The sequence below is a fragment of the Cricetulus griseus genome, chromosome 3 (genome assembly GCF_003668045.3).
Source record: "Cricetulus griseus strain 17A/GY chromosome 3, alternate assembly CriGri-PICRH-1.0, whole genome shotgun sequence".
NCBI classification, from domain to species: Eukaryota; Metazoa; Chordata; class Mammalia; order Rodentia; family Cricetidae; genus Cricetulus; species Cricetulus griseus.
This window is the reverse complement of record NC_048596.1, coordinates 102626188-102653665: the sequence shown is the minus strand read 5'-3', so window position 1 is coordinate 102653665 and position 27478 is coordinate 102626188. Positions and strand designations below refer to the sequence as shown.

Below are 27478 nucleotides of genomic sequence, written 5' to 3'. Positions count from 1 at the left end.
GGGAAGAGATAGATAAGAGCCAAGGCCATGGCCTCAGCCATTCCAGAGCATAAGGTGATACAGAACCAAGGCCATCAGCCTCCTTGTGCTGTGCTCCTGCAGCAGGGCCAGCAGAGCTGCCTCTCCCATTGTACAGTTAGCAGTAGTTTAAAGGGAAACTCATCTGGCCTTGAACTTTACTCAAACTCTTGTGATTTAAAATAATGTTCAGAATGATACTTCTTGAGTGGCTTTTATTTAGAAGTGTATTTAGGAAGCCAGTACTGATTTAAACATCTAGGAACATGGACTCTTTCAGGAAAAGCCTTGGAAAATAGATACTCAGACCCCGGCCCATAAGCCTCACTCTTTAGCAACACAGACAGACCACTTGGCCCTGTGGTGAGGCCACATGTTGGAGTAGTAACTCTTGCTCTCAATTCTGTATTCCCAATTTCTGAAGGTTCTGGAATGTTCTTCCCTTCCACTGGCTCCTTTGCTGCCTTCACTGGTGGCCTTGCTGTCCCAGAAACCTGCCTTGCTCAACCCCCCAGCTTCTGCTGTAGGGTGAGTTCTGGCAAGGCCCAGAAAATATGCCTCATGGTGCTAAGAACCAAAACCAGGGCTTCTGTAAGAGCAGCGTGTGCTCCATCCTGAGGAAACCCTGCTATCAATGCCTCCTACTCCTGTTCCATGTCACCAGGCTACCATTCAAGCCTCTGACCTAGCAGTTGCCATTGTACCCTTGAGCACTCTGCTGCCCTTATATTTTGATGACCTCTCCATCCAATTGATGTCTTCACTATAATTCCTACTATTTTAAAACAGGAAACAGTCCCAGTGAGTCACCCGTACCATCACCTTCATTGCATAGACAGGAAAGTGAGGTTCAGAGAAAGGAAGGTAGTCGCTTTTGGTCACACAGTATGGTACTGGAAGAATAGACCCCAGTACATGCCCGCTAACCCTCAGGGAGAGGTTTTTCTCTTTACCATGCTGCTGACCAGGTGACAGGTCACTTCTTGCCTTGTTAGCGCAGCACAGGTCTGAAATGGTGGTGTCTCTTTCATAGATACGACAATCTTGGCTTTTTTTTCTATTTACTTACTCATTTATAAGAATATTTTATTTTTAATTATATATACACATGAGTGCAGTGCCTGTGGAGGCCAGAAGATCCTCTGGAGGTGGAGTTACAGGTAGTTGTGATCTTGTGAGTGCTGGGAACCAAACACTGGTTCTCTGCAGCACCAGTATACACTCTTAATCACTGGTCCATCCCTTCAGCCCCCAGTCTTGGATTCTTGATGGATCCTTGTGATCTAAGACAAACCAAGTCCTTAATTCTTCCTGCCCTACTAGCTTCCTCCTCTGCTTTAACTCTGCTACTCTCCGAGTCTCAGTTTCCTTTTCTGTTAAGTGAGCACATTGAATTTGATGGTCCAGCCTCCAAAAGTTCTAGAATTCTCTGCCCTTGCTTGGTTCCTCTGCTGCCTTGGGGATTACTTCAGACCCCTGGCTTCTGCTGTGGAATGAGTTTCTGCAAAGCCTAAAGAATATGGCATCATGGAAGGTGTAAGCTTGAAGTCTTAAAGTATGTGTTCAAATCCTGCCTCTGTGACTATTATCCATGGCCTTCAGCAAATTGCTTTGTCTCTCTTGGCTGTTTTTCTTTCTAGCAAAATGGAAACAATCATACACACACACCACACACACACACACACACACACACACAACACACACACACACACACATGTCAGATTTGGTGACAGTGACATAAAACAGATTTGTGGGACTACATGCCAAGCAGGTATTCTGAGCAGAGTTGTGTCTGCTTTGTTCTGCATCTGGCATTATTGACAAATGACTATTCTCCTGCCACCACCTCCTTCAGTAAATCCTACCAGCATGTACCACCAAAACCGGTGACAAATGACTATTCTCAAAGGATCATTTTTGTAGATATTCTGTTTACTAATTAGAGTAACAAACTGCTTAATATTTTATTAAAATCTTTCTGAAATCAATCATGCTTCCTTGACATGTCACACAAAGTATTTGTCAGAGGTTCTTAGGAGTCAGAGGAAGTAACAGTCCACCCAAAAATGGTCCAGATGGCTGAATGTGGGACTGAGTGGGAGGAGGAGGGAAAGGTCTATGCCTTTCAACAGAGCATTGATTTCTCATGCAGCCAGTGAGGACTGGTGGAGGGTGTTTAGTATCAGAATAACAGCATCAAGTTCATATCACAGAGATCCCTCAGGCTGTCATTGGAGAATAGAGAATGCTAAAAGGCCACCCACAGGCTGCCTTTGCAGTGCCATCTAGAGACAGGGGTGGGGGTGTGAGGATAGATGGATATATGGAAAGTAAAGGCAGGAGAAGACACATTGGTGTATTCATGGAAGAGAACTGAAGATAACCACTGTTCACAAGTCATACTGCTTCCTCCTAACGATGTTTAGCTGCAGTACTAACATAACATAATTATAAAGGCACATAAATAACTTATAAAATTGTGGCACAGAGGCTGAGGATGTGACTCATTGGGTAGAGTGCAGGCCTTTCATGCACAGAGCCCTGGGTTCCATCCTCAGCATTGCATAAAACTGGGTGTGATGGTGAACACCTGTAATCCCAAGGTGGAGACAGGAGGATCCAAAATTCAAGGTTATCCTCCACTACACAGCAAGTTCAAGGTCAGCCTGGACTACTTGAGTCCTGTCTCACAAGAAAACAAACAAACAAAATAAACCAAAACAAATGTGTGTGTGTGTTCGGGTAGGTTTTGGTTCACTTTTGAGTCAGTCCAGACCCTGAACTCTGTGGCATGAAGCCATCTCCACTTTCAACTCTCCCTCTTTTCTCTTCTAGAATCAGTGGATAACTGCCCCAGCAACTGCTATGGTAATGGTGACTGCATCTCGGGGACCTGCCACTGCTTCCTGGGTTTTCTGGGCCCTGACTGCGGCCGAGGTGAGCTCTCGCATGGGCCTAGTGGTAACTACTTCCCAGACCCTATGGATACCTGGGATTCACTTTTCAGAGGGAACTTCAGGCTCAAGCTGACTCCTGAAATGTCTAGGAAGCCCTGCCAAGAGCCATTCCTCAGTAGCCTTTCAAAGGGAGCCTTTTAAAGGTAGAGCCACACCCTATCAGCCATTGGTGTCCAACTATGGAAAGCACACAGGATAGGTCAGGACTGGAAGCACTGTGTCTCTTGCAGTGAGAGCAGAAGTGGGGGGGGGTTCCTTTGAAAAACTGAGGTCTTTAGAGGGACCATCAGCCCTTGTCAAGCACCTTTGATGTCCCTCCTCTCTGGCCTGTGGGTGGGAAGCACATGGCACCACTCCACTTTCATACAACACAGGCAGAATCTCAGCTAAGATGCCAGCATACCCTAATGTTACCTTCAACATATACACTGCTAAAGACAATAACTTTTGATATAGGCTATCTGAGACATACTGTGTGCTTTTGGCCTTCATTTTGTCCTAGTTGCATGAACAGGGAAGTTTCTAGAGATCTGTGCCCCTGAGAATTTGGTGTTCCCCACAGGAAAACCAAAATGGCCTCTTGTCTTGGTTTTTCCATCTCTCTATCCAGAAGCCACTGGCTTCATGTGCATTTAGGAGTCTTTCCTGTGCTGGAAGCCAGGCTTACCCCAGCAGTGAGGCTGTTGTCTGAGAGTAAACCAACTATTACAAAGTAGCATAGTGATATCTAAAACAGAGGCCACAAGTAAAGTGTGGGTGTCTCAGCTAGGCAGGGGGAAGATCCACTCAGAAAGGTGTAGCGAAGAGATGGGGTTGGACCTACTCCAAGGTTTGTGGAGTTCAAGAATGGAAAACAGAGATGTTTTCCCAGGCCAAGGGAATAACAGCATACAAATCCTACCCAGTGTGTAGCTCTGGGCACTCTGCTCACTTCCACTAATATGAAATAGACTTGCATAGAAACAACCAAGCTGGCAACCCTGGGAAGCATAGTGATTGCCTGCTGAGTGCTCTAGAAGGGACAGAAGCCAGGTGGGGCACAGCAAAGGTGGTGCAGAGAGAGCTGAGTCATTCCTTCTAAGGAGAATTATTATGTTTTCCCATACGTGCTCCAAGTTAAGAGTCATGTATACAACAGCCTTCTCGTAACTCAGCACAGGTGAGTCCCTATACCATACTGCAGTATAATTTATCCTTATATAGTGTCCTTCCTAGAGATGACCACAAAACTCTGTATGCTAAGAGGCAGAGATGAATGGAGCGCTGCTCTTCTCTGAGGGGCTGTGATGTATGGGGCTGGAATGGGGGCCTGAAAGACTTGCCAAGGGTAAAGACAACAGTTAATGGTGTTGTGGTGGCAGGGGTGGGGTCGGAGAGTGACAATAGAGAGCTAACAGAAGGAGAGTGCTGAAGAGGTGGCACAGGCAGCCAGGAACCCCAGATACTGTTTTTTCCTATGGTAATAAGGAACAGATGCCAGCCTCCTGTCTAAGGCTCCTGGCAGCCAGGATGCTCCGTCTGATTCTGAGGAGGCTGGAGAAACCGATAGCACCACTCCACATCTGCTGGCCTTGCATCTCACACCTTCCCTTCCAATTCCAGAAGTGTTTCAAGCTGAAATGATGTAATGCAAGGGAAGTGGATGATGGCTACATACACACATGGATGTTTCCTACAAAGCATTTGGGGCTATCAGTCAAGCTGAGGGCAGGAGAGAACAGAGACCAACTGAAGGGTCTGGGTAGCAATTCACCCCAGATTTTGGTGCTATCTCCTCAGCCTCCTGTCCCGTGCTGTGCAGTGGGAATGGCCAGTACATGAAGGGCAGGTGCCTGTGCCACAGCGGCTGGAAGGGTGCTGAATGTGACGTGCCCACCAACCAATGCATAGATGTGGCCTGCAGCAGCCATGGCACCTGCATCATGGGCACCTGCATCTGCAACCCAGGCTACAAGGGCGAGAGCTGTGAGGAAGGTAAGATTCACAGGTTTGCTGCTAAGGTAGAGGCCAGCATATGACATTTCAAAGATTCATGTTTTGAAATCAGATGTACCTGTGAGTCCTGGCTCAGTCTCCTCTTCCATAAAGCAAGGCTACCTTCCTCAGGGGGCCACTGCCAGGACTGAATTAAATAGCCCATATCAATCACTTAGCTCAGTGGCTGACACCTAGTAAATGCTCCATAAATGTGGCTGTTATGTTAGTAGTATTATTCTAGGGATGACTAAGTTTCACCCCCGCACCTTTCGTCATCCAGGATTTGGAAATGGATGGACTTTGCCTTTTACAGCTGATGGTCAACGTATGCACTTGCTGTCACCTCCTGCTTTCTCCCACCCAGTGCCCTGGCTCCTTCCCCAGTGGGAGGGAGAGGTTCCTAGGAAGGCTAGTCTTCTTTCTAAACCCATTTAGTATTTAATAGAGAACCTTCATTTACAGCACCATTCTCTCTTAAAAGAGGCCTAAAGTAGGAAGCCGGGCAAGATCAATGTCTGAAAGGCATTTCCTGTCTCAGTTACCCATAGCCCTCCAGTGATCCTGTGGGTCCTGATGCAGACCCCTTAGCTTCTATGGCCATGGTAGCCATTGAGAGAGGAGAGCAGCCACCATAACACACAGACCTGGTTTTTCTTACCTGGAGCTTGAAGCTCTTATGCTTTCCCTTTCTTTTGGTCACATGAGATGGAGACCCTGCACAGCATAGGTTCCTATTAGAATGGTTGGCCATCCTACCTGAGCCCTGCCCACGTGTGTTCACCCTGACAAAAAGACACTGGACAGTGCCCCAGAGCTGTGGCATATTTTTCGAAGAGAAAAAAAAATAGTAATGTTTAGGACTTTGATTTCCATTATCTATTTGAAATGAAGTGTTTTTCCTCCAGGTCTCCTTCTGAAGAGGGCCATCTGGGACTGATTTCTTTTATTATTTCTTTTTCTCTGCTAAAACGTGCTTGCACAGCCTCGTGTTTATAATAATGTTTTTTTTCGGGGGGGGTCTACCTCCTCCTTGCCCTCCTCCTTGGGCTCTGTTGCTAACAGGTTCCCCCTGTTTATAAAACATCAGCTAACAAGTTTACTTTTTTCTCCGTCTTCCTTCTTCTGAAGTTTATGGTCCCATATTTTTTAAAGCTTGAAAGGAGCCAAGGGTGGGATGCTTGAAGGGGACTAGCAGGGTGGGGGGGGGGGGACGGACAGGAGAGTGCAAACAACTTAGATCTTTTGCAGTGAAAAGTGAGACGCTACATTCTCCATCCTGAAGGGCATCTAATGGCTTGTGTGGTCACTGAAGCATGGAACATTTTGGGGAGAAAGCCTGTGCTTGCAGCCTAGCCATGTGGGCATTGTCATTCATTATGGGCTAAGCTTCTGCCAGGAATCTTGGCTCTGTGAAAGAGGAAAAGAAGACTGACTGTCTGGCATGCCTTCTAGAAAAAATCTAAACCAAGTTAGCCTACCTCCCAGACACCTCCTCCCTTCTAGGCATGCTGGTTCCTCCTGCATTACGCACAGCTCCCGGGAGATAACCCCTGTTCACAAGGCTGTCTTGGTGTGAGGGAAGAAGACAGCTTTATCTTTTCTTGGAACTCCTGTCACCCAGAAGCCCCAGAGGGGGCAGATCCAGGCCACTCAAAGCCTCTTTGGCAGAGTATCACTGTAGCATAGATGACAGCCTTCAGTTGAGGATCAGGGCTCAAGGCCGATGCCATTCAGTGAGTTCAAGTCTAGCCGGAGTGCCAGGAGTTACCTTATGCCTTCCATGTGGACCTCTGTGAGCCTCCCCTCCCCACATGCTTCCAGGTCACCTGGAAACATGAGACCAACCATCTTGAGAGGAGGTGACCTCTCACCATCTCCTCCTGGTCTTTATTCTAGTGAGACTGTGGGATTCCCTTTGCTGGTTCTGTTTGTGGAAAGACAGGTGTGTGGTACCCAGTACATTTCACTAAAATTGATACCTTCCCAGCCTGCAATCTAACTTTGAGTATTTACAGGATCCACACCGAGGGCACCTTGGGATCCTCAGAGGCAAGGTCATCTCAAAGCAGGGCCAGGCACTCACAAGACTGGAAAAAACCTTCATAGGTCTCTGGGTAGGAATTGCTGAGTTGTTTCCTGTCAAGTTGGAAGGTTCTCTGGACCGAGGGAATTACCATAGTAGCCTAATGGGCTGGAATAATCCTTGTGAGATTCCAGGATCTGAAGCCTATCATGATAATTTATCACTGTTGTTGTCTTTATTATTTTTAATTACCCAGACTCCAGCAGGTCATGCTTTAGCCGTTACTAAATGGTGTCTGGAGACCATGAGAGAAGAATCATTTGCCTTCATTGGGCTTTATTAATTCCCCACATTGTCCTGTTTCTTTCCGTGTTTTGATTTCGTTTCTATTTTTAAAGCACTTCATGTGTTTATGTGAGCATATATGCACAAATGTATTTTTGAAACAGTCTGATTATGAGAGAAAATAGCAAGTGATCTAGACAGGAGAGGCAGAAATATAAATTCCTTCTGTGCTGCCTTGGAAAAATTATATACCAGAAGTAACAGATTAAGTAGAGTTATATAAAATGCTTAATATCAAAATATATGACAAATTAGCATCTGAATGAATGACAATTTTTGCTACTGTCACTACTCTGATTTAACAGCTGGCTACTCCTGGCTCCTGGTCTTCTCACTTCCCATTGAGATTGCCAAGCAAAACTCTTTTTAAAACTGATATAACTAAAGAACCTTCTCCAAAGACAGGTCCTCACAACAAGTGTCCCAGAATGCTCTCTTTTTAAAGTCTTGGCCCCTTTGTGACTGTGATTCTTTCATACCCAGACAAGGTTTCCCAGTCTTTGGCATGAAAGTCAAATATTCTGGACCATAAATTAAATTAGTACATTTAAATGTTTGGATTATAGATGAGCCCATATTTTGCATAAGTTTCATGACTCAAAGTCCTGAGAAGTTGGAAAAATAACCCTCTGTGACATTATAGTTCATATAGTCTCTCATATCCTCATTGTCACTTATTCCTTATAGCAACTTGATAGGTAGGGACTGTTGGCCATGTCTCTTTTATAGTTAGACAGCTCAGAGCTTCCATTCCTTGAGGGATCCTGCCTTAGTGCAATAAGATACAGAACAGCATAGGAAGACAACCAAAATCTTAATTCACATACTTACATAGATACTCGTGTGCATGTACCATATACATGTATAGTACACACCCACACACTTGTTGTGTGCATGTACCATATACATGTATACACACATACATCCACACATTTGTGCGCGTGTACTATATACATGTATACACACTTACACACACACATTAGAGGAAAATCCTGTCTAGTAGAATTTATGTGTGGGAATCTGGCATAAATTGTTTATCCCTCTGAGCCTCGGTTTCCCCATTTGTGCCTCCCTCTCTCACTGCAGTTTTAGCAAACATGGTAGGCTCTGGGTGCCATGCTGATGCCTGATGTATGTTTGTATTCAGTTCACCTCACAAGTCAAAGAGAAGAGACTTGTAGCCACATTTTACAGGTGAGGAATCAGCCTTAGATAACCGAGAACTCAGGTCCGCCATTCACTGAAGTCCTGCTCTTTACTGTACCTGCAGCTCCCCAAGTGGACAGATCACTTTACAGCATGCCCCTTTCCAGGGTCCTCACTCTGCTGTTCCAGTATTCACTGTACCATCTTCCTTCCATGTCACAGTGGACTGCATGGACCCCACATGTTCCAGCCGGGGTGTCTGTGTGAGAGGTGAATGCCACTGCTCTGTGGGATGGGGAGGCACCAACTGCGAAACACCCAGGGCCACGTGCTTGGACCAATGCTCAGGCCACGGAACCTTCCTCACAGACACCGGACTTTGCAACTGTGACCCAAGCTGGACTGGACACGACTGTTCCATTGGTAAATATGGAGGAAAGGGTTTGGCATTGGGGAGGCAGGGTTCAACTGCTACATGTGACCTCTCAGCCTTGATGGGTAGTGTGCTCTGCTCTCAAGCACCTAACTGGGGTCTCCTCATGTTGTGATTTTTTTCTTCTTTTCTGCCCTCTCGTCTTTAATGCCTCTCCTTTTGGTGAGCAAAGATTTCAAAAATCACATCCTCATCTAGTTCACTCCTGGGATTCTGCACAGTGTTGTGTTGGGTACTTTTGTATAATTCTGAACAGAATAATGAGGGAATGGCTTAAAGGAAAAAAGATTCCTCTTAGACCACAGGTTCAGAGGGTTAGGTTCATGGTTGCTTGGGGCACATCATCATTATGGTAGGATGGTGAGGGTTAGGTCCATGGTTGCCTGGGGCATACCATCATTATGGTAGGATGGTGGAAGAGGTTCTTTACCTCATAATGTCTAAGAAACAGCAAAAGACAGCAGGGGGACAGAGACATGATACCCACAGGGCAAGCCCACAGTGACAGTATTGGTTACTTGCCTGGTTGCTGTGATAAAATACCTGTCGAACTATTTCAGGGAGGAAGAGTTTATTCTGGATTACTCCCAGAGGATTCATTCCATTCTGGAGTGGAAGATAAGACAGCAGGAGTCTTGGCTGGAGGGTCACATTATTACCACAGTCAGGAAGCTTGAGCAGGAAGTGGGGGTAGGCTAAACCACCTCCAATGACACATTCCTTCAATTCTGAAACAGCACCACCACCCTAGGGGCATAGAATTCAGCACCTCACATTCACACCACATCAGTGACCTGCTGCCTCCAGCCGCATTCCACCTTGCCGAGTTTCTAGAACATCCCCAAGTAGCATCATCAGCTGAGGACAAAGTGTTCAGCAGACAAGCCCATGAGGAACATTTCCATGTTAAACCATAGCAAGTGTCATTTATCAATACTGACAGTGGCTCCTATGATTCAAGATGTATTTTACTGAGACTTATCTGGTGCCAGGGCCACAAAGGATCCTAAGAGAGCTGCAGGAAATAGGGGTCATAGGGGAGCACCTGCCCCACCATGATGTCCTTTTAGTTTCATTCTTTGCTTAGAATGAAAGATAAACTCAGTGTGGGTTTGGAGGGTCCTCAGAAATACACTTTCAATTCTATGCCTGCTTAGTGCTATACTGGACAGTAATCACCACGGATGAACAGAAGTAAATGTGTCTGCTAGTGGACACAGTCCCATGCCTCGACATAGGTCTGACCTACTTACTAGACCTGCTCAGTAAAGATGCATGGATGGATGGATAGATGGATGCATGTATGTATGGATGAATGGGTGGATGCATAGATGGATGGGTGGACAAGCACTGAACAAGGCATCTGATTATACAAAGAGTAATGCTGTTGGCAACTTCTTTGTAAACACCCTCTCATTAGACCTGCCCATTTAGTATAGAGACTAAATGAGAACATGTGTGAACTACTTCATCCAGCATTGGCGTCTTACAATTCATTTCATCCACACCAAACCCTTGGAAGAAAGCAATCAGCCTCCCCTTTTCCAATTTATACCACACTTTAATGTGCCTACTGTGTGATAGGTGCTGCTTTTAATCAGATGAGGATGGAGAGATAAGAATATACCTGCCTTGCAGTATGTGCATTCTGGGAAGTTGGGACAGGACAAATCACTGTCCAACCACTCCATACTGTTAAAGTAAAGCTCCAATCAGCTCATTATGGTGTGGATTAACAGTTCTAATCATGATCAAGAGAGATGTCTGTGATCTTTGTCAAAAACGAGAACCATGCAGCATCTGCGCCTGTAGAATAGTTTGAATTACCTTGCCTGCCAAATAGAGAATTGCTGTTCAATGCACAGTCTAAATTGGACTTTTATCCCTGTTTGCAAAGCTCACGTAAAGACATGATTGTGAGCACAGATGTGCAGTCTCAGGAATAATTCTCTTTATATAGCTCTGTTTATTGCAATATAATAAATGGTCCTCTTAAAGCCACGCTGCCTTGTATTGTTCATTATGTGGCCGAAAAGCTAATTTATGATGGGTCTATAACCCGTGCCTTGCACTGTTAATCCCCAATGAAATTCCACAGCCTGGGAGGAGGCAGGGATAACTTTGGCTGAGCTTTCTGAGGACTCTTCAGTTGGGCCTGAAAACAATGATGACAAAACCACTAGAAAGGGGGTTAGAGAGATGTCTCAATAGACAAATGCTATGCACCATGAAACTCAATCCCCAGCACCCATGAAAAAAACTAGGTACCACATTATGTACTAAAGCCTCAGCACTGGGTAGAGGGGTGAAGACAGGTGGACCCCAGGGTCTCTCTAGCCAGCCAGTACAGCCCCAGGTTCAATGTGAAATCTCGTCTCAAAAATTAAACTTTAAAAGTGGTCAAGGGAGAAAGCCAATATTGACCTCTGGCCTCTACATGTGCTCACACATGTACTCACCCACACAAACACATATACACCACTAAAAAAGACTTTAAATAGATTTGTTGGTTTCATCTCCTCAATCATAGGCCTCATGGCCATAGCTGATATCAGACATGTATGTGGAAAGACCTAGGAGAGTTCTGTGCTAGGAAGAGTCCCTGAGGCAGATAGACCTCGGTTCAAATCCTGGCTACTTACTAATTATAACTTTTGAACAGTTAACATCACCCCTTTAAGACAAAATAAATGGACAGAACGATGGAACCTACTTCTTTATGGGAATTGTCTAAGATAATGTTAAACAGAGCTTAGATGTAACTTGACCCATGATATGTGCTCAATAAATGTTACTGGTTATTATTATTTGGTTAAAACACCCATTGAAGAAAGTACCAGATATTCTATTCACAAAGAAATCTGATAGCAAGAGGGAAGCTGCAATGTACCTCTCAGAAGTGGGCACTGTTGTCTTTAAGTCCCTTATTCTGTAACTGACTATAGGGCCCTGTGCCTCCTGCCAGAGCAGGAATTTAAAGATGACTACTGAGTTGGTTATTATTCCCCTTTATAATAATAATGACATACTGTGTTTGTTGAGTGCCCCATGGCATGCCAAGATCTTTCATATGGGAACACACACACACACACACACACACACACACACACTCATATACATTCACACATACCCACACACTCACACACATACACACACTCAGATACACATGCACTCATACACACTCATATGCACAGATATACACACATATTTAGACACACTCACACACATACACATACTCATACTCACACACACATACACTATACATACACACTCACACACAAATACACACACTCACACACATATACACATACACTACATACACACACACACACTCACACACACACACACTCTCTCTCTCTCTCACACACACACACACACACACACACACACACAGCCATGGGAGATAGAGATGGTGGTGAACACAGAATCATCTGAATGCCTGTGATAAGGGCCCTGTTGCCCTGGGGTGGCTGTGACTCACCTAGGGCACACTGGTGAGTTAGGAGGTGAGAGTCATAAATCAGGCCTGGGTTCAAGGTCTAGCCTGCTTTCTGTTGCCCTATGCTGCCTCCTTATAGGCACTGTCTCTCCTCGGTTATCATTTCAACTCCAGAAACCAGCGGTTCTGCTACAAGCTAGCTGTGTAACACTGGCTGTGTGACACTACTTCAGTCTCCTTGTCTGAAAATACAAAGGTATTAATACATATCTCAGTGGGATATGTCATCATTAAATTAAGACATTTTGCATACATGTAGCAGTGACCATCACAGATTAAGCATGTGATGTGTTTCTGTAACCTTCCTTCCAAGGATACTTTCCCTGAGAAGAGCCATTCAAAAACTATTAGTGAAGCCAAGCAAGAGACACCTCGTTCTCTAGACCCACTACAGCCAAGAGGCTATCTTCATGTTCAGGGACCTTGATAGAGGGCTATGGCCTCTGTTACAAAGCCCTAATAGGAAGCCTTGTTGCCCTTGAGCAGCTTCAGGCAGTGGCTTAGTCCCTTCTAGCCTGCTTTCTCCTACATTCAATTACCTTACAGGCCTGTAGTAAGGGCAAGTGAGAAAGTGTAGGAGAAGTACTTTTCACAGACCCTGGCTCAGTGCTGCCTGTGTAATTTATGATTCCTGCTACCTGTGCCTACATGACGTAGGCACAAATACTGCCAAGTTTTCATCGGGAGCTGCAGGCCAGTGGCTTATCCTAAGCAATCCTTGCCTCATCAGCAGTGCAGACTGCAAGTTGATGAGTTGACGAAGATAGCTGTGCCTGCTGCCTCCTAGGAGAGGTGACTGTCTCCTCCATGATATGAGTGTCTGGCACCGAGAACAGGATATAATGAAGGTAGCTTAAGTCAACATGCCCCGTAATAAAATGTGAGCTGACAAGGTCCTCGGCACTTTTGTGAGGACTGTGGAACCAGTGAAGCTAGATCTTACACAGTATTTACTCAGGTCCCTGCTTCGGCTTCTGCCCTCATTTCAGCAAAGTCTCCTCAAATCCGGTCTCATCCACATGGTCCTCTGTCTTGACAAGCCAGACAAGGTATCTGGGGACAGAGTCTCAGAGGCCACAACGTCTAGTCTCTCACCTCTAACACACCTCTGTCCTTAGCTCTGGAACCAACAGTATGGCAGTGACAGAATCCTTTTGGATATTGATGCTGATGATGAGGGATATGATCCTTAGCTACCCCTGTTTTATATAGCAAGGAAGGGACTGGGGAGGAGAAATGGCTTGCCCAGCTGACTAGAGACAGACTTTGAATTAAATCTGGCCCCTTTAGATCTTAGTCTTCAGCACTTATGTCAGATACTTTTCCATCAAAGAGGTCTCCTTGCCAGTATGTTGCCTTTTTTTGACAAGCAGTACTATGTAATGCTAATTCATAAAGCCATCTATTTCGTTGTGCTTACTACATACCAGCCACTGAATTGCATGCTCAGCAGCCATTAAGTTGCCCAGGATCCATTAAAGCCCGTGAAGGTAGTTGTGATATTGAGTGTATGTTGACTGTCAACTTGGCAGGATCTAGAACAGTCATGGAAATTAACCTCTGGGTACATGGGAGGGAGTTTCTAGTCTAGGTCACCTGAGGTGGGAAGACCCTCCCCAAAAAGGTAGGAGGCACCACGCCATTGACTGGGCTTTACAGATTGCATTTTAAAGAGGAAAGCCAGCCAAGCTGTGACCGGCTGCCTCAAGCCATTGTTGGCATAACTTCCCCCAACTTAATGGACTAGCATTGAACTGAGAAACAAAATAAACCCTTCCTGCCTTAAACTACTTTTGGTAGGTTATTTTGTCTCATCAACAAGATAAGTAACAAATGCAATCATGTTACTATTATTAACATTGCCCAGTGAGGAAACATGAGGCTTACAAGGATTGATACCATGCTCACCCCCTGTTGTTTAGTGATCAACAAACTCCAGCCAGATCTGGTTGCAGTCTTTCCTTCCTAAATGTGTTAACCAGTTTCTGTCACTGTGGCTAAATGCCTGAGAGACAATCAAGTAAGAGTCAAGCTCAACTTTGACTCAAAGTGTAGGAAGTTCAGTCCATGGCCATTTGGCCTTTCTGCTTTTGGATCAGAGCCAAGGCAGCACACTGTGGTTGGAGCAAGAGCTGCTATGTCATGGCTACCAGGAAGTGAGAGAGGAAAAAGGAGTCAATGTCCCATTGCTCCCTTCCGAGATATGCCCCAAGTAAACTAACTTCTTTGTATTTAGTATCACCTAATAAAAGGGCAACCACTTACTGATAATGCCACAGAATGGGGACTAATCCTTAAACATGTGGCCACCGGGGACATTCAAGATCCAAAGCATAACATTAAGCATGAAGGTAATTTGAGTGCTATTTGGCAGCCACATTCCTCAAAACAAACTGTGAACAATGTGAGGTCAGGTCTGTCTGTGAGTATTCCCAGCACAGGGCTGGACATATATTAGTTCTCGTGATATTGCATTGAGAGACCTAACCAGGGAATGGTCAAAGTGAGGACAATGAGCCCTGGAGAACACACATAAAAGGGGCTAGAGCTGAAGCTCCCCCTCCCTCAAATCTATCACAGCCCAGGCCTCATTCCTCTTGGTTCTGTACCCTTCCTTCCAGAACAAGGACCAGCACTGACTCACCTCTCCCAAGCCATCTCCCCAGGGAGCAGTTTTCATAAAAAGTGGGTGCACTCCTTATCTGTGCCCAACCCCCACCAAAGTGCTTTAACTGGTTTTTCTTTTGCTCCAGGTAGAAATGGGAGGGAATTTAACCTCTTTGACATAATCCTTAAAATCAGCAAAATCTACTTTTCTTCCAGAGTCTACCGGCTTCTAAAATCAATTCAGGCTCCTTGACACTTTCTAGGTACCAATTGCCCCAGGCCAGGTTCTCCTTGGGTCTTCTTTCCCTCTCTCTCCCCAGAGCCTCTCTTCTCAGCCTCATGAATTGGGTCTTCATTCCCACTGCTCAGCAAGCTCTCTCTCGCATCTTATCTTCTATAAATGACTTTTATTTGAGAGGAGCCTGTCACTGCATTTTATTCCTTTGGGTTGCTGGCTCACAGGAGCAGTGCATGGCAGAGATTCTTGCCTGTAAAATGCTCATGCTGGTAGTTTATGATTCTTGTAATTTCATTGCACTCAAGTTTCATGGAATAACAGGTGGAGATGCATCTGAGGTTGAGTGGCACGGGTTTGAAGGCAGCATGTGCCATCAGTAAAATCATGTGGGATTTGGAGTAGGACTAGGCTATATGGTCGAGATTCAACGTATCTATTAGTATTCCTAATAATAACTCCCCTTGCAGGACTATTTTCTAAATTAGCTTTAGTATATGTGCATAAACTGCCCAGCATGGTGTCTGGCATTCAGTAAGCACTTAGTAAAAGAAGTGAGAGTACATTTTTTATTATGCATGATTAGGTCTAAATCGGCCAAACAGTTCGTAACCTCAAACAAATTCAGGTCTGGAGGAGAGTTTATATGGTCCTTGCATCAGCATCAGTCTCTTCTCCAGACAGTGGCCTCCTAAACTCCCTACCAGATAGCCCAGTCTACAGACAGCAACCCAGAGCAATCCTAGTCCATAGCTACACACATTCCTGTCACTCTTTCCTATGTCTCCTGTGTGCCTGCAAATGATCCAAGAGTCCTGTGACGCCCTCAGATAGGGGAACCCAAGCATGCAGATGGCTAAGAATTCTGGTTGATGTACATACAATAGGTTTGGAACTATGAAGGATAGAAATTGATGAACTGGCCTAGGAGATGACTCGACCCAGGAGGGTCCTTGCCAAGGAGTCTTTTGTTTTTGTTTTGTTTTTGTTTGTTTGTTTGTTTGTTTGTTTTTGAGACAGGATTTCTCTGTGGCTTTGGAGGCTGTCCTGGAACTAGCTCTTGTAGACCAGGCTGGTCTCAAACTCAGAGATCTGCCTGCCTCTGCCTCCCGAGTGCTGGGATTAAAGGCAGTCAGTAAGGTACTTGCCATATAAACATGAAGACTCAATCAAGTTCAGTTGCCAGCACACACAAAGAGCAGAGTATGGCAGCCTGCACATGTCATCTTAGCACCGGAGAGGCAGAGACAGGTGGGTCTCTGGGGCTCTCTGGCCAGCCAGCAGAACCTAATTGGTGAACCCCAGATCTTTGTGAGAGAACCTGTCTTAAAAAGCAAGGTGGAAAATCCTAAGGAACAACACCCAAGGGTGACCTCTGGCCTTCACACATGCATGTACATACTTGTACACACACACACACACACACACACCAGCACATTCGCGCACAAAATCCTGGATTAGATTATTTCAATGAACCGGGCATGGTGGCACATGCTTTTAATCCCAACACTCGAGAGGCAGAGGCAGGCAGATCTCTGTGAGTTCAAGGCCAGCCTGGTCTACAAAGAGAGTCCAAGACAATCAGGGCTGTCTCGAAAAACAAAATAAATTCTTTCAGTGAACCCGAACTATTTCCTTTTCAGACTCCACTTTTTTCTTTGCTACCTGCCCTAGGTGATTCCTGAATTTGGATGGAAACCTTCCAGAATTCAGGTTGAGATCCTCTGGGCTTCCATTCTTCTTTCTTTTGTAAGGAAGGAGAGAGAGAGAGAGAGAGAGAGAGAGAGAGAGAGAGAGAGAGAGAGAGAGAGAGACAGACACAGAGATAGAGAGAAAGGGAAAAAAACAACAAAGCCTGTAAAAGAACAATAATAATTGGAGGGATTGGATAGATAAGAAGCTGAAAAGTTCTGTATTAAATTAAGTCACAATTGACAGCAAAATGAACTAAATGCTTCAAAAACATAAGCTGAAAGTAGCATCAGGGTTAAGAAAAATTAAAGCTCTGAGCATTAGCACTAAATTTTGAAAATGGTAATTCAATTTTATTTACGAGGCAAAATATAATTACATTTAAATTTGAGGGATGAGAATTTAATTCTTATTAATGACAGAAAGACAGAGTGAGATGCTTTAATGCCAGAAAAATTGTCTGATGTTCATGGATGGGAGAGAAAATTAGATTCGGCGTTGAGCATTCTCCCCTGTTACAAGTCTCATTTGTGTAGCCAGAATTGTTCTCTCTCTGAGAAACATTACCTTCTCAGCCCAGAGAGCACAGTGCCGACAGCCAATTAAACATCAAAAGGAAATGATTGGGCTGGGCTATTTCTGTATAGGTATGTTACAGGACAGGAAACTCAAGGTTAGAATTTCACCAGAGGAATAATATCCATTGAGACTTGACATTTCCCATACCCCTTCCCAAAGCCAGTCACAGACTCAGTATCAAAGTTCAGAATAATAAATATCTAAGAGGTTGACACCAGTGCAGAGGAGTAGAGTGAGATGGGGGAGGCAGAGAAGAGCCCAGAAGTTGGCTGGAAGTAACAGAGGTTTAGACAGAATGAGATGGTCAGTTCCCAGCACTTAATCAAAGACTGGAAAATTGAGCCCAGACAGGCACACTGCTAAATACTGCCAGAGTTAAAGGTTGATAAAGCAAAAGCTGGCAGCTTTGTAATTTAGCAGAATTTCCCTCGACAGCCCTGGAACATTTTCTATCAGAACTGGAGCCTTTCAGTATGCAAATATAAGCCCTCCTGCAATTGGACTTCAGAGTCAGGCTTCTGTTTGGATGCTCAGGCTGACACTTTGTAGCAAATCTCCAGTCATCTTCCTGAATCAAACTGCTGGTACGATAACTTGTAATTTAAAAGAAGGAAAAAAAAAACCTGTTCTTTGAATGGAAATGTTACATTTTACAGAGTCCCTTCCCATATGTGCTTCATGATTTATTCAAACAACAACTATATAAGACTCTGACATGGCAGATGGGGTTGTTCCCGGGAAATCAGGGTTCAAGGAACTTGGGTGATTTGTCCAAAGATACTTCATGGAAACCAAGCTTCAAAGCCAGAACCCTCTGGAATCAGGGCTCATATTTATCCCCTGTGCAACTCTTTCACTGGCAACCACCAAGGTTTGTACTAAGCTGGCAAGGGAGGCATCGGGATCATGCCAATCAGTTAATGACATGCCACTGTCAGGAACCATGTGTCTTAGTTTTGTTTCCTGTTGCCATGATAAAATACCCTGACAAAAACAACTGATGGGAGAACCGGTTTATTTTAGCCCACAATCCCAGGTCAGAGTCCATCAGAGCAGGGAAATCAAGGCATCAGGAATGCAAAGAAGCTAATCACATCATACCCACAGACAAGAGCATCAAGAAAGGAACACATGTATGGCCGTGCTCAGCTCACAGACTAGAACACAGACCCAGGGAATGATAGCACCTACAATCAGGGTGGGTCTTCTCATGTTGTAATCAAGACATGCTCACAGGCCAGCCTGCTCTAGACAATCCCTCATTTTGACTCTCTTCCCAGGCGACACTCAGCTGTGTTGAACTGATCATTAAAACTCACCATTTTGCCATGAAAATTGAGTCCAAGAAACAGGAAGGTTGTGTGCAGTTCTTTCAGCTGGGCTCATATGGTGGCTTCTTGGAAAGGGTCAGAATTAAAGTGGGTGATGGAGGTTGGTCAGTTTAGACAAAAGTAATAGCTCCTTGCAGCAGCCCACCGTAAACACCATGTTTTTGTAGCATATGCAGAGATAAGATAGATTCGGGTGTTTTCTGGGCATTTCTAGTCACGTGGCATGACTAGAATACCTTAGGTATTTGTGGGAACAATGAAAGGAAGGAGTGATGGGGTCCTGAGCAAGTTTGAAATTTTGTCTGTCATTGGGAATAATGAAGTAGTTTTAAGCAGAGGTCCCTCCTGAGTAAATTTGGTTGTAGAAAGCTAGCTCTGGGTTTGAGGGGAGGTGCTCAGTGGTTAAGAGAATTTGCTGTGCATGGGAACCCAAGTTTGAATCCCCAGCACTCACATTAAAAATCCAAGCATGACTTCACAGCTCAAAATTCCCATCACTATGGGAGGCAGAAGCAGAGTTTCCTGACCACTGACCTAGCTCAAGGTTCACTGAGAGACCCTGTCTCAAGGAAATAAAGGGCAGTGATAGAGCAGGACACTTAATGACCTCTTCTGGCTTCCTCGGGCTCATTCATGGGCACAGACTCACATGTGTTCATAACACACACACACACACACACACACACACACACACACACACACACACACGATAATAATACTAGTAAATAAATAAGTAGAAAGATTGTGTATGACCAGTACGCTGAAGCACAGAGGGGACATCCAAATGGCAGTGTCTAGGAAAACTAGATAGATGGATTCATGCTTAGAAAGAGACCAGGGTTAGAGATCTTTGTGAAGATTTAGCATCATCTTTCTCCTCAGTTTACCCCCTTTGGCTCTCTTGGAGGAGTTTGGGGTGGGGAATTTTCAGTTCTGGCCAAAATATGCATCCCGGCCATGTTCTTTGGCTTCTCTGCTCCTTGGCCCTTTCCTGGTTTGTTATCCTGCCAATTCAGATACCACACTGAGTCCTCTTCTGGGCTGGGTTTGAAGCCCTCGAATCACAAAGCCAGATCACCTCCAATTAAGATGAATAGCAGTGGCTTGCTGCTTCTTGACAAGGTACTTTGTCAGGACTTGAAATCTGAGTTCTGGGGAAATAGGTGTGAAACCCTGCTCTGTGCCTGCATCCCAGGTTTCTCATCTGCCTGGACTGAGAGCTCTCTAAGCTACTAGAATGAGGTGAAAGACCATGCGCTTTCCAAGGCTCATTAGCTTTCTGCCTCCTTGGTCTATGGAACAGAGCCATGACTTGGACCAGTTCTGGCTGGAGGGTTACAGGGAGGGAAGTTGAAAAGCACAAGAGAGTGGCTCCAGTTTGGCCTCGGTGTCTAGAGGAGACTAATTACTGCAGGGACGTATGTCAGAGGCTCCTTTTGTACCTTCTTCCTCTCCTGGTTTCTTCCAGAAACCTGCACTGAGACAAAACAACCATCTGCTCAGCTTGCAAGGAAAGGAAGGAGGGGCCACCATACTTGGGTAATGATAGTTTGGAAATACAAGGAGATTCTCTCCCCTGGGAGAAAAATTAACTGTACTCTAATAACCTACCATGTGCTGAGCAAGTGGCTGTCTTTGTGCTAGTTTTTGCACATGAGTTCCTTAGAGATAGGTCTAATTTTATATTATCTCCACATCCCAGACTTCTACGGATATCATGTACATAGCAGATGCTCGGTATATTTTTTGAATTACTTTTAAACTTCTGGTGGAGAGTTGTCATTTTCACCATCTTATAAATGACACAGAGGTGGGCAGCATTTGTTCTCCACAGGCAGGGAGTAGCAGAACACATAGCTCCTTACCTGACTTCAGCCTTAGCTCTGTGCACAGAGAACTTTGGATAATTACATGGTGCACTCTGGCCCATGCCAGCAATGTGGCAACATGGAGAAGTAGCAGAAGACACCTTTACTGTGTGAGACTCACCAGGAAATGCAGACATTAATCTGTGGTGGCAGGGTCCTCCAGGCAATGCCTGTAGACTAATGACCCTGAGAAAATATTGCACACAAGGGTGCACTGGGGTGCTGGAAGCAGAGAAGATGGGACTGCTTCCAGCCAGGATTAAAGGAGGCGGGCCCAAAGGGTTGCTGCTGGAACTGAAAGTGTGAGCCTGTGTAGATGGACACAAGGAGGGCCACAAGGAACGAACCCACACAGAAGCTCAGAGGAGGGGGCCTCAGATACAATGGCTGTTCTCTTGTAGCCATTTGCAATGATGATTCTACATGACTCCTTTTCTGAGGTAGCTAACAAGTTCTTGCTCAAGTACTGACACATATGTCACTAAGTATATAAGGCAAGGCACCTTCTTGCCTTGCCTTCCTGTCCACAGAGTAGCTAGAAGGTTTCTGAGATGCCTTCATGCTCTAACCACAAAAGCTGCTCCTCTGAGCCCTCAGCTCCTTCTCCCTTTACATCTGCTTTAAGGGGATCTCCTGGTGACAGTCTACACCTACAAGCTACCTCTAGTTCTCTCCTAACTCTCCCTCATTTTTCAGTTTCTATCCAATTCCAGGGTCCTAGGTCTCTAGCTGCCTTTATTCGCCACTCAGTTCCCTTATTTCTGTGCCTCTCTTTCACACCTACCTTGCAATTCCCAGGCTCACTCAACCACTCACAATCTTTGGACACACAGCTGGACTCTGCCCTCCAGTAGCATCATGAGAATGATGGGCAGGCAGCCTCTCCGTGCCTTCCAGCTGCAGTTCTTCACACACTCCGAGCTATAATACTCAGCCCACAGGACTGTCACAGTGTCCATGCCTATTCACCAGCACTCCGTTCAGCAGATAGTCCTGCCTCCTATTTCCTGAGGACTGACACCATTGCTTAAGTCCTCCCCCATTACTCTGGAGGGTCCCTTACACAACCAGTGTCCCATATAGGCCTATGCCCAACTGATGAGCTGCCCACAAAGCCTGTCCCTCTGATTACACTTTGGATTCAGTGCTCACCAGCTGTTCAAAGGCACCCCAGTGGAATGCCATGTCCTTCCCCTTCTATCTTCTAATCTCCCTTCCCCTGGCTATTTCTAGTACACAAACATGTTGTGCTTGCTGTAGAATAACTGTTTACTCCATGGAAGGTGGGAAGAATATGAAGCACCTTCCTCAGACTTCATATAACTAATCCCAAGATCCTGGTCTCTATACCTCATTTTGCACACTTTTTATGCAGTTTTTGAGAAAGCAGAGGCATAGAGAGAGAAAGCAACTTGCTCAAATCACATGGTTTGGGCATCAAATGGATGGTGCCATTTGAAATGATAAAGTAGCTGGATAGACAGTATGATGTTTGGGCAGATGGATAGAGAAAAAAAGCAGAAGAGAGGGGTTTAATCTAATAAGGTTTGGATTAGGGTGAGCAAGGAGACTTGGTTTCCAATTTTAGCAGTCATGTTGTTTAACTCAGGCAATGATCTACTAAACAATTTATACTCACAAAACACTGTCAGATTGTATCAGAGGCCTTACCTCAATTGATTGCATAATTGACAGACCAAGAAAGCTAGGATAGACATCATCTTTCATTCTGGCCAGTATACCATTGAGCAAATGACTTCATCTTCCCAAGATGTTTGCTCACATGGGATGTAGGAGTGAATGTCTAACTGTCCTGGGGTTTTAATGAGAGGGATATGTGCAGCACCACCTTTAACTCTGGAACACATAGACACATTGTTCCTTCCTCGTTTCGACTCAAATGCTGGCTAGTGTGACTTGGACTTAACATCTGCCAAGATTTCAAAGACAAGTAATTAGAGAGAAAATGCTATTAGGAAACATTTTAAACCATTAAGCCCTCTATTGAAATTTCCAAGGTCGTTCTCCGAACCTGAGGTCCTAAGCAACATAGAACCATGTTCCTTATTACCACTTTCAGTGCTCAGTACAGACTTAAGAAAGCTTCCCAGAGGTCACATGGGGGCAGACTCTGCTTCCACACCCAAGGAATTTCAAAACCATCTTTGTCTCACTTCTCTTGTTCCATGGGAGTGTTCAGGCATTTGGGCGGGGTTCCTTCTCTACTGGAAGTCTGTACCAATGTACATCTTTCCAGGTAGATGATGCTTTATGAGGAAAGTGTGCGTGAATCTCTCCCATTAGGGCAAAGACACAGCTTCACCTCCCAGCTTTTTTAATGAATGGGATGCCAAGTAAGTCCTGACAAATTAAAACATACCTGTGATAGGCTTCATCTCGGCTTGTATGGAGATTAGTGTTTAATAAGAGGAGCCTGGGGCAACTTTTCCCTGATGAATATCTACACTTTGGGGCACAATTACCAATAACCAATTCTTTTTTTGTAAGATTTTATTTATTTTATTATGTATACAACATTCTGCTTCCATGTATATCTGCACACCAGAAGAGGGCAGCAGATCTCATAATGGATGGTTGTGAGCCACCATGTGGTTGCTGGGAATTGAACTCAGGACCTCTGGAAGAACAGCCAGTGCTCTTAACCTCTGAGCCTTCTCTCCAGCCCATCCAATAACCAATTCTTACATCTTTCCCTACCCTTTTTACCTGTGCCCCATGTGTCCACTTCTTTCTGTGTCATAGATATATGACAGGTACAGCTCATGTGGTAGTATGAAGGAAGATGCAGGTGTAGCGACCAAGAATTTTTTGTTTGTTTGGTTGGTTGGTTGGGTTTTTTTTTTTTGTTTTGTTGGTTTTTTGTTTTTGTTTTTGTTTTGTTTTGTTTTGTTTTGTTTTGTTTTGTTTTGAGACAGGGTTCTCTGTATAACAGTCCTGACAATCCTGAACTCACTCTGTAGACCAGGTTGGCCTGAGAGTCACAGAGATCTGCCTGTCTCTGCCTCCCAAGTGGTGACCAAGACATTTAACAGTCACAGAGTTCACAAAGATTGGAGATGGGTGTCTAAAGAGCTTATCTACTGAGAGTATTGAACCTCTGTTTGGATGTACTTGATGGTAATTTTTATGTAGCATGGCCCTGACATACAATTGAACTCACAGACATGGAACAGACTTCTCCAGGAAGCAGTTTTTCCGTATCTCTCTGTTCATTCAACAAATCAAGTGAAGAACTGTGACCGAGGAAGGTTAGGGAATTTTCCCAAGTGCCCGTGGGAACTCTGGTATTCACATGTCTACCCTATTGCTTATGTATCCCAAAAGATTTCTTCCAGACCCTGGGACCTTCCACATGCAGGCAGAAAGCTCTGGTTCTGAACACATGAGTTAAGTGGCCATTGTCAAATGATTTCTTACATCAGGTGTGAAGCAGACCTGCATCAGCATTCACACTGATTTTCAGGTGTGAAGCAAACGTCAGTCTTCACACTGATCTTTTGACTTTGCTACGTTTGCCATGTCCTTTTTCCTTTTTTATTAAATAAATAAATAAACAAATAAATAAATATTACACATGAAATTCACCATGTTCTGACTGTGCCAGGCATAGATTCTATGCTAGGATCTTTACTTTGGGGCATGTCAGTTTGTTTAACCTGATAGACCCAGGTTACATCCATCTGCTCAGCTGGAACACAACTCCTCAGGGAGAGGAAAGTGAGGTTTGTCAGGTTTTGAGTCTCAAGCCTGCTGTCACTTTTGCACTTAGGAAATTACCCATTCGAGAATGAGTCCCTACAACACTCTTTAAAGTGGCTGGTGCCGCTACCACCACCACCCCCCATTTAGAAGAAGGAAACCTGAGATTTAGAGAGGAACTGTGACCCACTTTCATAGAAGACCATTTCTATTATGTAAATGACATACGAGCTATCAAAGCACATTCTAGAGCATTGTCCTGCTTGGTTCTGACCAAGCATTCTGTAAAGTTTTATCTGTTTTAACGTCAAGCAGAATCTGAGAAGGAAAAATAAAACAGCTCCTTTCATTTCAAGGGCAGAAAATAATAAATCAAAGTATTGAGGGAAAAAATAGAGACTACAATCTGAAGCCAAATGGTCAAGTAGAGTCTCAGGTTTCTCCTCCCATCATGCATTGAGGGTTTCTTCCACTTGGTCAAACAGGCTTTTCTGTGTTACCATCAGTTAGCACCCCATAAACATCAAGGTCACCCGGTTTGGGCCCCTTCCATTAAAATGTGCTGGCGTTCACAAGCCAGCTTGTAAAGGGCCTGTGGAGGGATACTCAGTTACCAGGCAGCCTTCGACAAAAGGAGAACATGTCCAGCATAAACCAGCAAGAAAGTGGAGTGCTTAGATGGTCATATCAAACTCTTCATGCAGAGGACAAAATGCAGTGTCATCCTGGGAACTCTGCTTGGAAGATCCCATTTCATCTCATGGACACCCAGGATTAGACTCAGATGTAACAAAGAAAACAATGGGGCCAGAAGTGGGTAGGAGGTATCTGCTGGATCTTTGAGCGAGGTCCCTCCTAGGTATTTGTCTTGCTTATTCTGTGCCTCCATTTGAAGAAATGTCTGCTTTGTTCCAAGGGCGCCAAAACAAGGGAAATGCAAGAGACACTGTGAGACCTTATCAAGCATCCATGGACTTTGTAGCTCTCAGAAGTCACAATTCTAAGGACAGTAACAAGGTGTTCTCACAACATTGTTGTAAGAATTAGTGAGAAACTGTACATGAAATGTGCTTCTGGAAGTGTAAAACTTGATAGAAGTGTTAAATCAAAAATATCTTTCCCCCACATTGCCTCATTTGATCTAATACCAGGCCTGTGAGAGTAGTGAAGTGAAAGTTATTACCCCTATTTTACAGAAACGCAAAGCGAGGCTCAATGGGTTGTATAATGCAGTGCAATTTATTCAGTCAGTAAATGACAAAGCCATGGGTAAGTCCCAGGTCTGTCTCTTCCTTAGATCCATGGTATTAATCCATTGTAGCTAAGCAAAAAGGCATAGGATTAATAATAATGGCTATGTATAAATATACATGCTATATGCATATATTGACTATTTAGAATGCCAGTATCAGTGTGTGTTTTGTGTGGACTGTCCTTTCTTGAGGCAAAGGTTGTATCTTACTGGTCTGTGCATTTCTAGCACTAGGCACAGTTCAGGCTCAGGGTAAGCTTGTGAGAAATCACTAGAAGTCAATCAGTCGGAATTCCCTAACACCTAGATCAGACAGTAAGTCCCCTCTGCAGTGTGGCTCTCAACCTTCCCATCATACAGATGAAGGAAAGAGAAAGCCCAGGTCAACTGAGGGGGTCACCAGGCTGGCAGCCAGCATTGCCTAATTAATAAGTCTGAGGTGAAGACCATAATCTGTGTCCATACCTTTGCATTGGGAGATTCGATCAACTGTAGACTGGGCGTAAAAGTTTCATCTATACTGAATATAGATTTTTTTTTCTTACCACCATTCCCTAAACAATATAGCAAACAACTATAAACACAGTTGTTTGGGGATGACAACTAAGCTAGGGATGATTTAAAGTGTAGAGGAGACTGTATGCCCGTTAAATGTGCATTTTGTGCTCTTTTATATAAGGAACTTGAGCACCTATGGATTTTGGTATTCAAAGGGTTAGTGGTTTAGGGACCAATCTCCTTTGATACTAAAGAATGAGGGACGACCTCACCTGTTAGCTAAAACCTGAAGGCCCACAGAGCAGGGTGAAGCCTAGCTCCCTGTTCTCCACCCTTCCATCTCCCTGTACCCTGCTGCCTAAACCCCTACAGCTTTGGTTCCAGCCTCTTACAAGTCTCCCGGTTCACACCTCAGTGAACAGAAGTGCTATTCGCTGTTTACTTTCACACCATCAACTGCCACTTGGAAAAAGTGCTGGGCAAAACCAAACAGATGTAGAGTTATTCTTCTCTCCCAGAGTGCTCATCCAGCCCCCAGAGTCACCAGGAGGTCACTGCCCTTTGAGTGTGTATAAATAGATGGGACTGTCAGAGATGTGGCCCAACCCATGACCCACAGGGGGCTGGAGCCTGAAGCTTGTTGTTCTTTGTCTTTGGGGAAAGCCCAAGATGTTGTTTGAGGGGAATGCCACCCTGGAGAGCTGCTGGATGTGGGACAGTGAGCGCCTCAGTTCCATCTTCAGACTCCAGAGGAGCAGATGGATAGGCTTGCTGGACATTGAACCAGGCTGAGTGGCATACACAGGAACTCTCCACCCTCAGACACCTGTCCCATGGGGCATCTTGATCTATTATTTAACAAGCATCAATTCAGTATCAGAGTATGGATCCCTGACCAGGGGCTGCTGATCAGAGTGTAACACAGAGAAGCACCAGTAAAGTGTAGTATGGGGTGGGGAGAAGCAAGCGGCTAACTACCAGTGAATCACAGGAGACCCTTTAGAGAAGGAGAGACCTTGAGCCAAGCCTTGTGTCTGCTGGTTGTACTGTGTAACATGGAGGGTACTGTAGCATAGAATTTGTCTTGGAGTCCACGAGGACTTTAGACACCTAGGCTCCCCCAGAAGTGGATGAGGCAGTGGGCACCCAGGGAGTGGGTCCCAAAAGGAATGACTAAGCAGGCAAGGATCTCACACGCCTCACTGAATGTCCAGGGGGGGAGTGCACTGCCCCTGACCTCCATCTCGAATTCCTCGGCCCTCTGTGCTCTGCTCTTCCCTGAGCACTCACTACCATCT

At 44.9% G+C, this 27478-nt stretch overlaps 1 protein-coding gene across 5 annotated transcripts in view; it reads left to right on the top strand.

The window, feature by feature from the left end:
• Tenm4 (teneurin transmembrane protein 4) overlaps positions 1-27478 on the top strand; it is a 719910-nt gene that overhangs the window by 576901 nt on the left and 115531 nt on the right. For all 5 annotated transcript variants that reach the window (XM_027407666.2, XM_027407667.2, XM_035442393.1 and 2 more), the window contains 3 exons: positions 2854-2955; positions 4755-4949; positions 8689-8889. In XM_027407666.2, the coding sequence (XP_027263467.1) occupies positions 2854-2955; positions 4755-4949; positions 8689-8889 (498 nt within the window). The remainder of the gene's footprint in view (positions 1-2853; positions 2956-4754; positions 4950-8688; positions 8890-27478) is intronic.